The sequence below is a fragment of the Mesoplodon bidens genome, assembly GCF_964165515.1.
Source record: "Mesoplodon bidens genome assembly, chromosome: 5".
NCBI classification, from domain to species: Eukaryota; Metazoa; Chordata; class Mammalia; order Artiodactyla; family Ziphiidae; genus Mesoplodon; species Mesoplodon bidens.
In genome coordinates, this window is record NC_138161.1 from 58,060,188 (window position 1) to 58,077,254 (window position 17,067).

Below are 17,067 nucleotides of genomic sequence, written 5' to 3' on the forward strand. Positions count from 1 at the left end.
AGTAGCAGTGTTCCTTTGTGCCTTCAATGGATTCACTGGTTTGCAGTTAGCTCCTTGGCAGGACTGTTCTTCCCCTCTCTGCCATAGAGATAGGCTGGAAAAGAGAGGGTGGTATCAACTACTGAAGCAGGTGGATATCACAAGTGTTTTAAAAATATTAACTACTTAATATTAAAAGTCAAAAACTAGGGGCTTCCCTGGTGGCGCAGTGGTTGAGAGTCCGCCTGCTGATGCAGGGGACGCGGGTTCGTGCCCCGGTCTGGGAGGATCCCACATGCCGCGGAGAGGCTGGGCCTGTGGGCCATGGCCGCTGGGCCTGCGCGTCCGGAGCCTGTGCCCCGCAACGGGAGAGGCCACAGCGGTGAGAGGCCCGCGTACCGCAAAAAAAAAAAAAAAAAAGTCAAAAACTAAAAAACAAATGGCTTCCAAATATATTTTCCACTGCCTGGAGGCAACATAACAGAAGGGCTAAAAGCAAGCCCAGTTTTTGTGTCTCAGCATGTGGCCAGCTGTAGAAGTCAGTTACCTATCTTCTCTCAGCCTCATTTTCTCATCTGAAAAATGAGACTGAGCAATCACTACCTCATAGAATTGTTGTACCTCTTAAATGAGATAAAATACACAAAGAGCTGAGGTTAGCACACTTGTGCTTACCTTAAATCCTAGTTATTATTATATTATCATAAACAACTAGGTAGTTAGAAGTTAAAGAGATATGAAATTATTATTGTGATATATGTGAGACAATTAGAGCTCAGAAATGTTGAAGTGCATTTTATTATTCCTTGAGTCAGTGCTCACAAAACCCCAGGCTTGGCTACTTCCGCCAGAAGGAAAATGGTGATAACTAGTTTCATTTTTCGGTGTCTTACATGCTCTCCTATATGTGATGTTTCATTTTACCATGTCACAGGATTCCTTTGGACCTAAAGAACATTGAATCACCCCTTCATTATTTAGCAAATATGCCTTCTATCAGGGCACCTCATGTTATGCACTTGAGATATAATCATGACAGAAACACTGACCCTGTCCTCCTGGGGGATTACTGTCTGATCCACAGGTATATCCTTTGCAGAGTACCTTGGAGCTCATTTGTTTACTGGGAAAAGATGTTTACTTTTTCCCAGGAAAGATGAGTAAGATGTTTACTTGCTCATCTGTTTACTGCAGAGACGTTGTAGTAGGTATGGTATTTGAGGCAACAAAAGGAGGTAACTTTATTTTTCTATAAATGAACTTAGTTTCTATCTTGAGACCTCATCCTGTCAGGTAGTAAAAAGGTAATCTTGGGTAGTTTGGAGTTAACTCCCCATCATCTCAGGGTTTCTTCCTTTGCTCTTTCCCATGAAGTTTCATTTCCTTTCCTGGACTACGTAGCCTTAAGCTATCTGGTCAGGAGAATTGTCTTGTCCCTGGTATTTACTGAAAGATTTATTATCACATTGTCACCTCCACCATCACTACGCTCTTAACACCAAAAACTGCAGGGTCATCCACCTTTCCATCTGATATCTAGCTGCACAGTCATCCTTGCCTCAAGACTTCATCAAGTCTATTAGGCCTCCTACCTGTCCTTTACACACTTCCCAGATTTACAAAAAATACTGCTGACCCATTCTGAGGCTATCTCAGGACCTCTCTGTTCAGTACCCCTTGAAACTCTCTTTCATGGAGATTTGACATAACGATAATACAGGAAAATATCTGTAAAGCTGCCATGCCCAGGGCTCCCAGAAAACAAGCGAGTACAGGGCTCCTTTACTCTCATATCCTGAATCTGTAAAAGAATGCTATTGACCTCACCAACCTGAGGAGGCAGAGGTAGGGTCTTCTCTCAGAGATCCATACCAGCAACTCCTTCTATTGTTTTTATTCCCTCAGTTTCACTGTTTATATTATACTCCTCTAGAGCTCTTCCCTTTCCCTCCAAAGCATAGAGTTTTCGCCTCCACTGACGCAGGAAAAATTTGTATCAGGAAGCATTTATCCAACTCTGTTGTTTTATTCAAGGTCCTTAGCTTCTGAAGCTCAAAAGTCAATAAATAAATGTTTTCTTTATTTTACCTACTTGGCGAGTTTATGTGTTATGTCTAGATATCCCAATGAAACAACGATATGGGGCAAAATAAATTTCCAAGGGTGAAACAATGACAAACTCTTATTCTGCTATAATGTTAAGAGGAAGAGTCCTCTTTGAGAAAAGGGAGCATGTGTGATAATACCTGCAGTCAGAGGAGCCAGGTCCATATCTTCATGTCCAGATAATGATGGGATATTTTCTCAACACTTACTCTAAATCTTAAGTCTGGTCTCTATACCGAATGCTAGGGGTTGAATTGTGTCTCCCCAGGAAGATATGTTAAAGTCCTTACACTGGTACCTGTGGATAAAATCTTATTTGGAAATAGGGTCTTTGCAAATGTAATCAAGTTAAGATGAGTTCATTAGGGTGGGCCTTAATCCCAGATGACTGTTGTCCTTATAAGAAGAGGAGAATAGACATGGAAACATAGGCACACAAGGGGAGAACACCATGCGGTAATGGAAACAGAGACTGATGAACTATAGCTGCAAGCCAAGAAATGCCAACAATTGAGAGCCACCACCAGAAGCCAGGAAGAGGCAAGGAACAATCCTTCCCTAGAGCCTTTGGGGGGATCATGGCCCTCCTGACACACTGACTTTGGATTTCTGTAAGACAATACATTTCTGTTCCTTTAAGTCATCTGTTTGTGATATTTTGTTACGCCAGCCCTAGGAAGCCCATGTACCAACTAAACTCAGCACCTCAAGGGTCACTCATTTGAAAGGATGTAAGTTTTACACACACACAAAAAAATTGGCTCATATTATTTAAGTTCTCTTGACACTTCACTAATTTCTAGAAAACTGAAAAGAGCCCTAGACAAATCCAGCAAACTAATTTTAACCATGTCTCCTCAGGGCTACATTGCTTGAAATCCTGTGCTGAGTCCTAAGGCATCTGAGGAAGACAGGAGGTGAGACAGAGGCAGCTCTAGAATTCAGTTGGAGTTGTTTTGGGGGGCCACAGTTTTGATCCCTGTGAGAAGGTGGGGAGAGTGTGTCTGCATGAGCAAAAAAGGGCCCAAAATTCAATATAAAAGGAATGGCCAGAATCAAAAATGTATGACACATCACAGACCCTAAAGAGGAAACAGGTTTGGGAGGCAGATGCTCAAAATAAACTTTGAAGCAGATGCCAAGGAAGAAAGAGACTTCACCTGAGCCTGTGAGGTGAAGGCAGCTGTGACACACACTAAGCTCTTTCAGATACCCTCGCTTGCTGGGTTCTGCCATTCCCTGATGGGTCCTTCACTTCTCTCAGGTCCAAAACCTGGACGTTTGGCTCATAGGAGTACACCATCCTCAGAAAAATTTCTCATGCTTCCTGAGCCCCAGAGACTAATTTCTACAAAAGTGCCAATTTATTTATTAATTTTCTGTGAGAAATATACTGCTCATTGATGTCTTCTCTTCCCACTGGGAAAAACTACTTGAGAAAACTAAATAAATTTCCAAAGCTATTAGTGAAACAAAACTAAAACACAGGAAATTACATGGAATTTTTCATCAGACTGTACATTCTGATGAATCATCTCTCTCCACAGAAGGGATACACCTGCCAAGAGAAAAGCCATGGTTGTGATAGATCCCAAAGGTCCCTTCCCATAAGAGCCCTCCCCTGACTTCTATCCGGCAATACTGGATACAGAACCTACATCCTTTTAAAGCATGTTTTTCTCTCTTTCGTATATACTTCAGGGACTGGTACAGATATTTTAAAATTATATTTATTTTTACTGGCTTATATTTGAAACATACCAAACATGTAAGCATCAATAATGAGGGTACATGTTTCCAGATATAGGTATGTGGTACTTTCATGACTTCATAGGTGTTCTTTAAGACCCACTTGGGACCACAGTTCTCTTTTTCCAAAATGTAACTATCAAAGAAGGACAAAGTAAATAAATGCTTCACTCTCAGGAGGAATTTTCATCTAGCTGCCATAGCCTGATGGGTCACCTCTTCCATTCTACAGATAAATCTGTTTACAAACTAAGGCTGGTCATCAGGAATTTGAATGCACTCTCTCCAAGATGGTTCCAAATAGACTTTGGCTAATCTTTATTTTCAGAGTCTGGACTGAGGGAGTAAATTTTTTCAGAAGAAGTAACATAACATCTAAATTATTGGAGCACCTCAAGGCTCACTCATGGGGCCCCTTTACTTTACTTTTTAAACTCTCCACCTGGGTAGTATCATAGAGTCCCATCACCTTAAATACTATCTATGTGCTGATGGATATATTGCTCTATGTCTGACCTCTCCAATAAACCCAGACTTCTATATCCAACTCTCCGCTTGACATTTCCATTTGATTGCTGCCCTGCAATTCAACTTTACACTTCCAAATCAGAAATCATGATCCACAATACTCTCCCTGCCAAAACCGTACCTACTCTGATATTCTCCATCTCAGTAAATGACACCTCCATCCATCCATTTCACCTGTCCTAAAATTAAGGTGTACCCCAGATACCATTGCTAAGCAATTCCAGTCAATTATATTTCCTAATTATATCACCCTCCTAGTTATTCCTCTGTGATACCATCATCTATCACCTAGACTTCCTACAATAACCTCTTTTTACCTTATAGTACATTTTCCACTCATTCACCAGAGTGATTTTTTTTTATTTAAAACATCATGTCATTACTAAAAAATCCTCCAGTTGCTTCCATTTGTCCATAAAATAAAATCATACTCCCATTCTCAACATATGGCATTACATGACCTGGCCTCTACCTATCTCTCTGACAGAAACCCCTTTAACACTTCTATTCTTGGCTAAAATGAACTTGTTCCTGCCTCAGGGCAATGATACATGCTGTTTCCTTTGTCTAGAATGTCCTTGTTTACTGCTACATTGCTGAGGGTGACACACTAGTGTCAGTTTGTCTGGCAGTTCCCCAGTTTTAGCACACAAAGCCCTGTGTCTTCAGAACTGCTTCAGTCCCAGGCAGACTGGAAAGGCTGTTTACCCTATGACTGAGTGTATGTACTCAATAAGTATTTCTCAAATAAATGCATTTAGTGATGATGTCAGTAAAAATAATTTTTGAATACTGAGGACAGTAATTTCCTGTTATGGAAAAAAACTATACAACTTAACAAAAGCTCCAGGCTGCTCTAACTATTAATGAAATTTTAAAATAGTTTGCAAAGGTAAAAACTTAAACTGGTTGTCTACAGTTTCACTGAGAAATGGAGAAATTAAAGTAAGTTTAGGACAAAATATTCAAAGTTAAAATATGGTCCTGGTATTAAGGAAAACTAATGGAAAAAACAAATCAACCCATCAAAAATGTTTATATTGGAAACTATAACTAGACCTGCATTTCCTAAAATGTGGTCTGATGAAATGGTCCTATAATATGCAAGAAGGGGGAAAAAGTTAGGGATGCAGAAGACAAAACATCTCCCTCATGGAAGTTCACAATACGTATTAGTGTATTTGAGGGCTCTGAGAAGTCAGAGAGCAGGGACAACTTCTCAACATTGATAAACCCAGAATTTTACATATTGGACTATAAAATTCCTTTTATTTGTAACATTTATTTATACACTACAGCATTTAGGCATACATTTTGAGAAATGCTGCCATAAACCACAGAGTCCCAACCATCAACCAGGATCCACTAAGAAATTTCAAAGTCTAACCTGGTAGATATGCAAGCTCTGTCCCAATCTGTCTCTTCGTGGTTTGCAGAGATTTGCAGCAGGCAAAGAAGTGCTAATGGCAGCACCACTCCTTTAAGATGGCCTTACTGGGACGTCCCTGGCGGTCCAGTGGCTAAGACGCTGTGCTCCCCAATGCAGGGGGCCCAGGTTCGATCCCTGGTCAGGGAACTAGATCCCACATGCATACCGCAGCTAAGAGCTCGCGTGCATAAATAAAGATCTCACATGCTGCAACCAAGACCCAACACAGCCTAAATAAATAAATATTTTTAAAAAGAAAAGAAAAAAAAACATTAAAAAAAAAAACAACTGGCTGGACATGGCCATGGCTCACGAGCCCAGCCGCTCCGCTGCACGTGGGATCTTCCCAGACCAGGGCACAAACCCGTGTCCCCTGCATCGGCAGGCGGACTCTCAACCACTGCGCCACCAGGGAAGCCCAGCTTATTCTTTAAGATAGCCTTACTGTCAGCACCTCCAGCCCTGTGATCTGAAGTCTAAAAGAAATTAAGGCAGCTCATCATGAAAAGTAGGCACAATGGAACCCTCACCATCTGGAAACAAATGATATGGAAATTATAAGCAATTTGATTATGAGGAGGCTGATGTTTAGCTAAAGCTCTATCAAAAGAAGTTAAAGGTCAGTTTGAAGATTCAAAAGAAGATTAAAAATACATAGTACACTGCTCATAATTAAGTTCAAAACCATAGTAATGTGATGGGTTATTATTATTATTATTTATTAATAAAATGATCAAGCCATATAACTGAGCATCATCAAAGATTTGTGGAGGGTCACCAAAAAAGACAAAATGACCATTTTGGAAGGACCTAGTATTCAATTAAAAAAAAGGAAGGAATCAAGATGTAATTTGAGGGTGGCATTTAGTAAATTAAGCTTTGATTAATAGAGTACACAATTCAGGGAAGTCACTTGGGATAAGGCATATTTTAAAGAATTACACATTGGAATAAAATAACATATATAATGTATAAACATTTTCTATTTTTAAAGGAAGTAGAAAAAGTATCAGTAACCTTTTTTGTCTGAAGACTGGAGAATGAAGGATAAAATGTTGGTAAACAAAAAGTGATACATAAAATGGATTGCTATTTCCAGGGAAAGCTAAGTGACTTAAAGTTCAGAATGAGTAATAGACTATTGTAAATATTTTAAGGGGGAAGAAAAAGAGTCCATGTAAGCTCCTTAATAAATGAGGACTATTAAATCCATAATGGGTAAAATGCTGAACCACTGAATTTGTTTTAATTGTCTTTTAGGTAAAAAAATAAAAGGAAGCTTTCAGGAGAGAGACGATTCAATACGAGAATTATGTGGTTCCTTTGGGAAGATGAGGGGTACATACTAAGAGGAGTAAGGTGATGGTAGGGATGGGGGAGGAGGGGGTGTGTTTAGTACAAACTTCATTTATTTGGCTTCCTCAGAACTCTAACTTTTGACTGTTGAAACTGATTCTCAGTTGCCCAGTTCCCCATAAACTATGCGGAGGACAGGGTTTGCTAAGCAAATTACTAGTGTAAACACAATTTAAAAACTATTGTTTAAACAAATCTGGCAGGTTCTTTGCTTGGCAACCTTTGGGTAGCCATTAGCCGGTGTTACTTATTAACCTGCTCCATCTGTTCTTTTCTCTTCACAGTCTCTCCCTTGGAGAGTGAGTGCATCTATGCTTGTGACTCTCACTGTCATCTCATTGCTAATGACTCCCAAAACTTTCCTATCTATCTCTCAATCCTTCCCAAGTGCTAGCCTCACAAGTTCAAAAGCTAAATCAAAATCTGTGTGTATAAAGCCAAATTCATTGTGCTTTTCCCCAACACTGCCACCTGCCCTAATTTCCCTATCTTTGTCAATGGCACCATCCTTCTGCCAAAGCAATCAGTCTTAATAACTTGGAGCAACTTAGAATTACTTTTATCCTCATAGCTCACATGTAGTAAGTTCCCGAAGTCTCCATTCCAATAACCCCACCCTAGGCTATAGACCCTATAGACTCATTACTGAAATGCCACCTGGGGTCTCTGATCTTACTCTTCCCCAAAATACACACTTCCCTATGTATAGCTTTAGTTGCTTCAGTCCCCTCATCAAAAACTGTCATTTCCTTCCTACACCATGCTTATGAGATAGTTACTGTAACAAAAGTAATAAAAGCGTGGATTCTGGGGGCTTCCCTGGTGGCGCAGTGGCTGAGAGTCCGACTGTCGATGCAGGGGACAGGGGTTCGTGCCCTGGTCCGGGAGGATCCCACATGCCGCGGAGCGGCTAGGCCCGTGAGCCATGGCTGCTGGGCCTGTGCGTCAGGAGCCTGTGCTCCGCAACGGGAGAGGCCACAACAGTGAGAGGCCTGCGTACCACAGGAAAAAAAAAAAAAAAGCGTGGATTCTGGAGTCAGACTACTTGAATTCAAAGGCCAGCTCTGCAACAGTTTTGCTGTAAGGCCTTTGGCAAGTGAGTCAAACCTTCTGTGCTTCCGTTTCCTCCTCTGTTAAATGATAATAATAATAACTATACCATAGTCTTATAACAAGGATTAAATGGGTTACTATATTAAAAGCATTTAGAATAATGCCTGACACACAGTTAATGTGCAATAAATATTAACTATCATTATTATAACAAAAATGTATCTGTTTCATTTTCAAGTTTCCCTAAATCAAACTTCATCTCCACCTAATAGTCTTATTTCAGGTGATTTTACAACATGAACTTCCACGCATTATGTTGGCCACTTCACTCTTAGATAAGAACATGTGATTTCTTGCCTCCACGCCCTCCCTCCAGGGAACATCTTATGTTTCCCAACCCCCCCAAACCCACTGGCTCCCATCGACCCCCACCACAGCACCTCCAGCCTGATGGGTCAGTCCGCTTGCTGAGATTCCCCAAGTATTTATGGGTAACAGTTTGAATTTTAATTACACACTTGTTTATAAGAGTTCACTCTTGGTTCCCTTGTACGATTCTTGCTTTTCTTGCTTTACAGCATGGGCGATGTAAAAAGGCCTGGACTGGAGTCAGACAAACTACCTTTACGACCTCAGCCAGTAATTCAAGCATGTGTTCCTTATTGCTTCTATCCACCACACAGTACCAGGCATATCATGAGCACTTGATAAATATATGATAGGTAAGTGAATGAATGAAGAAAAACAAAAAGGAAGTATCGAGGGGTATATCACCAAAAAGATGCGTTTCAACTAAGGTTCAAGAAATGCAGTCTGTAGCCTGTCTTTTCTCTTTGCTGTATCTCAGAACAGTACTGAGAAAGCAAACGAGGAGCAGCAACAGGGAAGGAGGGATTGATCAACGATTTCCTGATAGGCAGTTTACTTATAGGATCTCATTTAATCCCCTGTGGAGTGGGTGTTAGTAACATCGTTTTATAAAGAAAGAGTTTACATTCAGAAATATGAATAAAACTGGAAAACGGGCACTTCACTGGAAAACCTATTTCTTTCAACTACCCCGTACTACTTCTCTCATACATACTTCTCAATAAATAATTCTGTAAGTTCAGTTTACTGTGTATACTTGAAAATAAAGGTCACAAGTATTTTAAAATATGCATATTTTTTCATGCTATACTATACGCTTTATAATATTTAGGGAATTAATGTTTTCTGGTTGAGAAATTTTAACAACTTATTCATAATTTTCCCCAATATTATCCAAATTGGTAAATTTTCAGTGAACTTAATAAGCTAAAATGCATGTTGGTTTATGCTCTTTTGTATCCTTATCTGACTTCCTTAAACATCTGCACATCTGATTTACTAGGCATCACTAATTAGAGCAGCAGCTATCAGTTAAATAAACTGATCTTTTTTTTTTTTTTTTTTTGCGGTACGCGGGCCTCTCACTGCTGTGGCCTCTCCCGCTGCGGAGCACAGGCTCCAGACGCGCAGGCTCAGCGGCCATGGCTCACGGGCCCAGCCGCTCCGCGGCATGTGGAATCCTCCTGGACCGGGGCACGAACCCGTGTCCCCTGCATCGGCAGGCGGACTCTCAACCACTGCACCACCAGGGAAGCCCCAATAAACTGATCTTTAGGTTGCAAACCAATTTAGTGATTATTACTTAAATACAAGTTTTGAAGAAATTACATAATTCACTCTATAAGCCACCAGCAGCTTAAAAATTAGACGAATTAAAGAAACAAATGCCAATAAATTACAAAAGAGAAATTCAAATAAGCTATACAATATGTTTAAAACAAAAGCAACAGTAGCAATTACCATTAATGTAAGCAGAGATAGCATTGGACATGGAGTCAAAGAAGCCGAGCCTGCAAACTAGCTGAGCCATTCCCTGACAATGTAACATTGGACAAATGACTTTACCTCTCTCACTAAATCTCAAGTCATTTACAAGATATCTTATCTAATTTGCATGTGTCCATATATGTGTGTACTATTACCCTCTTCATCTATACATAAAACAAAATAATTTACAAATATAAATATATTAATAAGATTACATTTGTAATATCCATATGTTTGATTTGTAAAGCATAAAGGGATATTAAATAGCAAACACTAATATAAATATTAATTGAAAGATGAGAAAATTTCTAGAAGAAAATAATATAAAAGCTTTATATATCAATAAGATTTTTTAAAACAATGCAATCAAATACAAAGAATTTTTTAAACTCATTATTTAAAGTCATTATTGGAAAGTAATACAACAAGACTTCTTGAAACAATGCTACCAGATTTTTGCAGGGAAATATTCAGTTTTACATGACTCAATATTACATAGCGTGAAAATCATTTAAAGGACATTTTCAAATGGTGAGAAACAGAATTTTTAAGAGGAGGAATTTTATAAAATAATGTGACTCATAGAGCTGGATTCAAGTTGTTTCTGACCTTCAAATAATCTTAAAGAATATTGCCAGGTTCTGTCCTCAAACACAAGGAATAGCAATGTAGATACCAAGAGAAAAATAATAAATGTCTTTTGCATGCAATGTCACAGTCAGGAAGAGCACAGAGGAGTCCCAAACTCTAAGTGCCATTTTAAGTGATGTGAACTTCAATTCAAATAGTAGGGAATTTACCAGAAGTATTTCCCATGATTCATCTTTGTGTCATTTCTCAGTATAAACCACCCTATTTAATCTCATCATCTCTTCAGCCTATTCTTTTGAATATTTCCTCCTTAAAAGTAGGGAAAAAGAAGGAAATTAACATTCATGTCTAGATCTCTTGTCTATTGTCAACACTTGAAATTACAGTAGTCATTGAGATCCTTTCTTCATTTGCTGAACAGCAAAGACTCGTGAGAACTGAACAATTGTTGGTGGAAAGTTCACGGTCATCCGGAGTTTATAACTTACCAAAGGGGAAAGGGGGGGAAGGGAAGGATAAATTAGGAGTTTGGGATTAACAGGTACACATCATTATGTACATAAAATAGATAAAAAAACAAGGATCTACCATATAGCACAGGGAACTATATTCAATATCTTGTAATAGTCTATAATGGAAAAGAATCTGAAAAATAATATATATATATATATGTATATCTCTGAATCATTTCTACTTGCTCTGGAAGTCATACCTCTGCATTTAAAAAAGATACTCAAGGAAGTCTGTTTCATAAAGGTTATGGGTATTTTTGTGAGAAAAAGAAAGAGAGGAAGATAATTTGCATTCATCAAAATATAGTCTTGATAATGTATCCTTTCAAGTTTTTGTCTCAGATTTTATTCTGAGGGGAAAAAGACTTAGCAGCCAACTCAAGCACAGTTGAGTGTTATAACTGTGCCCATAAGGGAGGACATGAATTAAGAAGGAAAAGCACCAAATGGCCACTCTATGAAAAATAAGGGAAAGGAAGGAACAAGGACATGAGAAATAGTTGGCAAGAGCAGAGGAGAAAGAATTGACTAAATCTCCTCCCACACATCACAGTTAGCAGCTGATGATTCCCTCTGTTTTCCTTCACAAGGAGAAGGCACATGTTGCTCATTAAATCATCTGCTAGTGGCTTGGTTGTTACTTGAAAAAAGAAAAACTTATTTGTGTTGAAAGTAACAAGATGGATTCATGCATGGCAAATAGCTTACCTGAGACTCTTTCCAAAAGACAGAGGGAAAGAAATGTTCTGGCAGAAGTAGGATACATGAGTCGATTCAATAATTCATGATTTAAAGACTTAAACATAAAGTTTTTAGGTAGTGCCACTTGCATAAATGAGCAGGTCAATTCTGGATATCTTTTTGGAAAACAGTGATGTCTTTTTTAACTTGTATACCAGGTTGGTCTATTACAGCATCCTTCCCATCTACAGTTTTCTACCCTGCTTGAACTGTAAGTTGAAATTGTCTAGAATAGCATTTTCCTTGTCTGATCATAAGAACCCCCAGAGATACTTGTTAAAAACACAGCTTCCTCAGCCCCATTCCAAAGGTACTGAATCAGAAACTTTCCCAGAGCATTTTTAATCCCCAGGTAACTTTGATGATCAGTAAATTCTGGCTAACTGCCAGTGAACATTACTGTGACCCTCCCTGACCTTGATTCTGTATCCTCCCGTCCCTTCTCCCCAAATGTACACATCAAGGTAAAGGAGCCAAAATCATATAACTTTAATTCAAATTGGTTGTCTATGCTCTCGGAATAATTTCATCACTATTTTCTTCTCACCATATGTCAAAGAATCTTAGTATTAGAGTTATGAATATCTTTTTCTAACAGATAGAACTTATAATACTAGCAAGTATCAAATCATATGTTCTAACTCACATCCTTGAAACCATTCAAGATAAGAGGGCATGGGGAGCAACGCATGAGGAGGAAGCAAACAATTATAGACCAGGCTTTTTTTCTCTGCCTGGCATGAGCCAGAGGTTATGAGAAGCCCATTCCATGTCACAAAGTGAAAGTATACAAGGTTGATTGAGGTTAAAGACTTGTAGAAAAAGGTCTGACCAACAACACCTTTAAAGAGAGGATACAGATCCTTGGTACACAAGTGACCATAGATGGTCCAAGAGACTAACTGCTTCAGGTGTCAGTCTGTAACCACGAAAGTTTCTAAGTCAAGATAGTAATTATCTTTCCTATGCTTAAAAATTTCCAAAAACAGGGACTTGCTGGGATTACTGTTCTATCATCTCTATATCATAACTGTTTTTTATGTATAATGGACAGTAATTTCTCACCAAAGTTCAAATTCACGAGGTTTTTCACTTGGGCATATTATCATTATAAGATGAATAGTGAGGAATTTCAGGGAAAAAATAGCCACAACCAGCTATCAAATTCAACTGCCATCTGAATTCTCCCTATAACGTTTCTTCAAAGTAAGCATTTAGCTTTGGTTTGAATGTTTCCAGCAAGGTGGCCTGTTCATCTTTTGCCACCCCGATTAGAAAGCCCCTTATTCTAAGTTATATAAGTCCATCTCCCCGTAACTTTTGCCCACTGCTCCTAGTTACTCACTGAAGTCATCTCAAGAAGGTCTGATCCTTCTTACATTTGACATTTCTTACAAATACTGGCATCAAATCAATTTGAAGTTTATCTCCTGGTTAAAGTTGTCATAGCTTTGACTTTCCCATGTAAGATACCATGTTGCTTGATGCTTATCACACTATAGCTTGTCTTTGTCTTACAAATTGTGAAGACCAATAATATACCAAGAGAACAGTTGGAAGAGATCATCAAGAGGATGCGAAGGCCAGCTGACCCAGAATAACCTGGACCCAGGCAATCAGAGTCTCCTCACCCCCAACTCTGTCCTTGGAATCTCCTGCCCACTGTTCTTACAGCCAGAGCCATTTTCAAGGATACACCTAGAGAGAGGAATGTGTTGTTGAGACCATCTGGACTGGATACATGACTGAACACCATTAAGGCCTCTACATAAATGTTCAACATTTTGGCAGATGGGTGCAGAGATCTACTCTCTCATGGCTGCCCAAGACAAGCCCCCATATGTACGTTTCCTTGCTTATTAAACTTACTGCCAACTGATCGGGAGTAGCCTGCCTCTTTCTTTTGCCTCTCCTTGTGTACATGTAGTGGAGGAGTAGTTTCAGATACCACCACAGGAACTCCCCAGGTTTTGAACCAACAGGAACACACTGTCACTTTCTTCATCTTTGTACTGTGCATCTAGCAATATATCTAAAATTATAATATTATTGTGTAGCCACATCACATTGCTGCCTCACATTGCACTTACTGTGATGCAAGATCCCTTCTTTACTCTGCTAAAGAAACAACTCCTACATTAGGTATTGTGAAGCTATCTTCGGGCCCAAAAGCAAGAGCTCAAATTTGTTCATTTTGATAGACTCAGCCTTTATTTCAGCCTGTGGAGATCCTTTTGGTCCTGATTCTCTCATCTAGCATATTCACTATCATTCCCATCTTTGGGTCATCTATAAATCTAATAAAACATCATCTATATTTTAATAGATTAAAAGCTCTGACAACACAAGGCTTAAGAAAATTAAGAGAAGCCCCACAGCAGGATAATTTGAAGCCACACTTCATTACCCTTAGTTGGTAACGTAACCAGTTTCAAATCTTCTAACTATACTATCACTCTATTTTTCCATTGCATCCAGGAGGCTACCATGGAATGCCTTTCCCAGAAGGAATACAGATGGAGAAAATTTAGAGAAGCAGTAAAATATTATGATTAGCTGGGAATTTCTAAATTACCTGATATCTTTTCAGGGGGAATTTTTAAAAGCTCAAAAGCTCAAACTTCAATAATCCTATACTCTATACTCCAAATGAGTATTTAGTATTGATTCAACTCCCTTGCACTACTGCAAGTCTTCTGAAGAAAAAAATCTTAATTCAGTGTCATTTGTTCATCAAAGAAATAGACAAATTTATCTAAAAAGAATGTGAAGCCCACACAAACATCAAGCATGCAAAGCAGAAATAGATTTTGGTTGATCTTATTGGCAAAGCAAAGACTCCTGAAAGCAATATGGTGTACTTTCCAAACTTATGCCAGAGTTCTGTGTATTAGCAGTTAATTTAAGAAAGCAGGATTTCTAGATACAAATAGAATTTAGAACTAAATATTTCTCCATTTTCACATATGACAATATGACTTGTTCTCAAAACTAAGTGAAGCAAACTCCATCTGGCAGTGAGTAGAGAGCCAGGCAGGTAGAGAAGCTAATGGTTCCTTCAGGTGGGTCTCTCCCTGGCATTCAAGTTCAGATATCCCACCTGGCTCTGAAGATTTCCCAAGTCCCTCAGAATCTGGGACTCCAATTCAGAAAGCTGGTTCATCCATTATTCATCATTACTTCACACCAAATTTCTAAATTAGTATATGACCTGGAAAAGGAAACAGCTGGCTCCTTTAAATTTGAGGAGTTGTGCAATAATGTGATGGAAGGTAACACAATGTGACAGATCAAAGGAAGGGCACCATGTGAGATTTTGAAACTCAATTTGAGATTTCTTTTGTTCCACACATAAAAGATCTAGTTGCCTACCACTCCTAAACACCCTAATCTTCATCTGTCAAGATAATAACTGTCAAGGGAAAAAGCTGCATTAAAAACTGTTGTAAATTCCCACCATGCTTTCTAATACAAAGTTTGACATTCTTTCTGATGACTTCTTACTATGGACAAGAGCTGAGTTCTTATAATTTAGGTTTAAGGAGAAAGTGGTTTTACTAAGAGAAATGAAAAACGAGACCAGACCAAGCTAATCCCATGGTGCAAAGATCCCATTTCTTTCTTTTGGTCCTAAGAAGTATATTTCAAGGAAGTCTAATAGGTATATAACCAATGCCATTGTGTGGTTTTCAGCTGGATTTGTTTCTATAACAGGGTCATGCTCAGCCTGTAGCTGCACAAGTAATGAGTGAAATGCATATGTTCAAGGTGTTTGCTGTTGCAAGTCAAAGAGAATCTGTTTACCGAGAGGAGAGCTGATCTGTGGAGGAGAGAGGGCTCCCTGAGCCTGTAGAACCTAAGACTTCTGTGGTCAGTTCAAATAATAGGACCACACACAACTGTGTTAATTGCCAAGAGGCAGGCCTGAGAGGTTCTCTTAATTAGAATGAATGGATTTCTACCCAAATATTTCAGACTATTGTCAGGGTTTCTATTGTCTTCCTTTCTATTGTCTTCCCTAAAGCTGCCTCATTTAAGAGCCTGGTTTGAACGTTATGTGCAGTGAATGTGAATGATCCCAAGCTGAGGGACCTCTGCAGACAAGCTCAGGTAGTCTTATTACCAATGTTAATAACCCTCTACTTGTCAAGTGTTGGGCTGGGTTTTGTCATCTCTGCATTGCTGCATGTTGTGTACAGATGTGCTAAGAGTCTTGATTCACAGGGAGAATAGCAACACCAAATCTTACCAGCAGGAAGGAAAGTTATACCACTGCGCAAAAAACATAGTGGTGTGTGCTGTGAAGACTAGTGGAAGTGTCCATTGTACCCTGTCTACCATACTAGGGCCTGCATGAATGAATAAATCACTAGAAGTCAAATGAAGAATCAGCTAAGGGGTCTACTACATACTAACTGATGGAAATAAAGCAGACCCAATGAAGTCTCTTCAACAGGAGCTTATCATAGTCTTTGAAATGAATGAATAACTATGTGAAATAAACACTGCATTTTAGTTAATAAGCAAAATTATACTGCAAGGAAAAGCTCCTTTTACACCTGATTAGTTTCACAAATTTCACCAGTTTTACCTATCCAACTTACCATTAATGTAATTAAGGACACTATATTTCTAGCATAATACTGGGTGGAATGGGTGCTATAAAATATATATTTATGACAGAATCTTTGCCTTTGAGGGGCTTAAAAATCTTATTTAGACTACATATATTGACTAAGCTGTCATGGGCAAAGCAATGTCCTGGGTTCTGGAGACAAAGAAAAAGAAAAGTTAGAAAGTAAGAGAAACCCTCTTGCTCCAAGCTCCCTCCCTGGAGGGAAAAGAGACTAATGATTACAGTTCAGTGTGAGAAGTCAGACCTGAGGTCAGGGAAGGAATGAGGCATTTGGGTTGAGGGCTAGGATTTTGTCTTTAAATAAACCAGATTTCAAATTATGACTCTGCTTCTTACTAACCAAGTCCTTTGAACAAGTTGCAGTTGTCTGATGCTTAAAATAGTGATGACAAAACCCAAATCCTAAATTGTTGTGAGGATGAGGGGAAACAATATATGTAAAAACACTTGAAAGAAGGCCTTGCCCCTGTCAATATATACAATGTTTCCATTATCTCAGAAAAAATAATCTTCACACTCTACTCAACATT

General features: G+C 39.0%; 1 protein-coding gene across 22 annotated transcripts in view; it reads right to left on the reverse strand.

The window, feature by feature from the left end:
• Nucleotides 1-17,067, reverse strand: part of LOC308618329 (uncharacterized protein) — a 465,534-nt gene that overhangs the window by 270,274 nt on the left and 178,193 nt on the right. The window contains exon 4 of one of the 22 annotated variants that reach the window (XM_081236024.1): nucleotides 10-94. The exons of the other annotated variants lie outside the window; for them this stretch is intronic. Within the exon in view, the coding sequence (XP_081092150.1) occupies nucleotides 33-94 (62 nt within the window). The 3' untranslated portion in view covers nucleotides 10-32. Of the gene's footprint in view, nucleotides 1-9; nucleotides 95-17,067 lie in introns of those variants that run through there. 22 annotated transcript variants of the gene reach the window in all.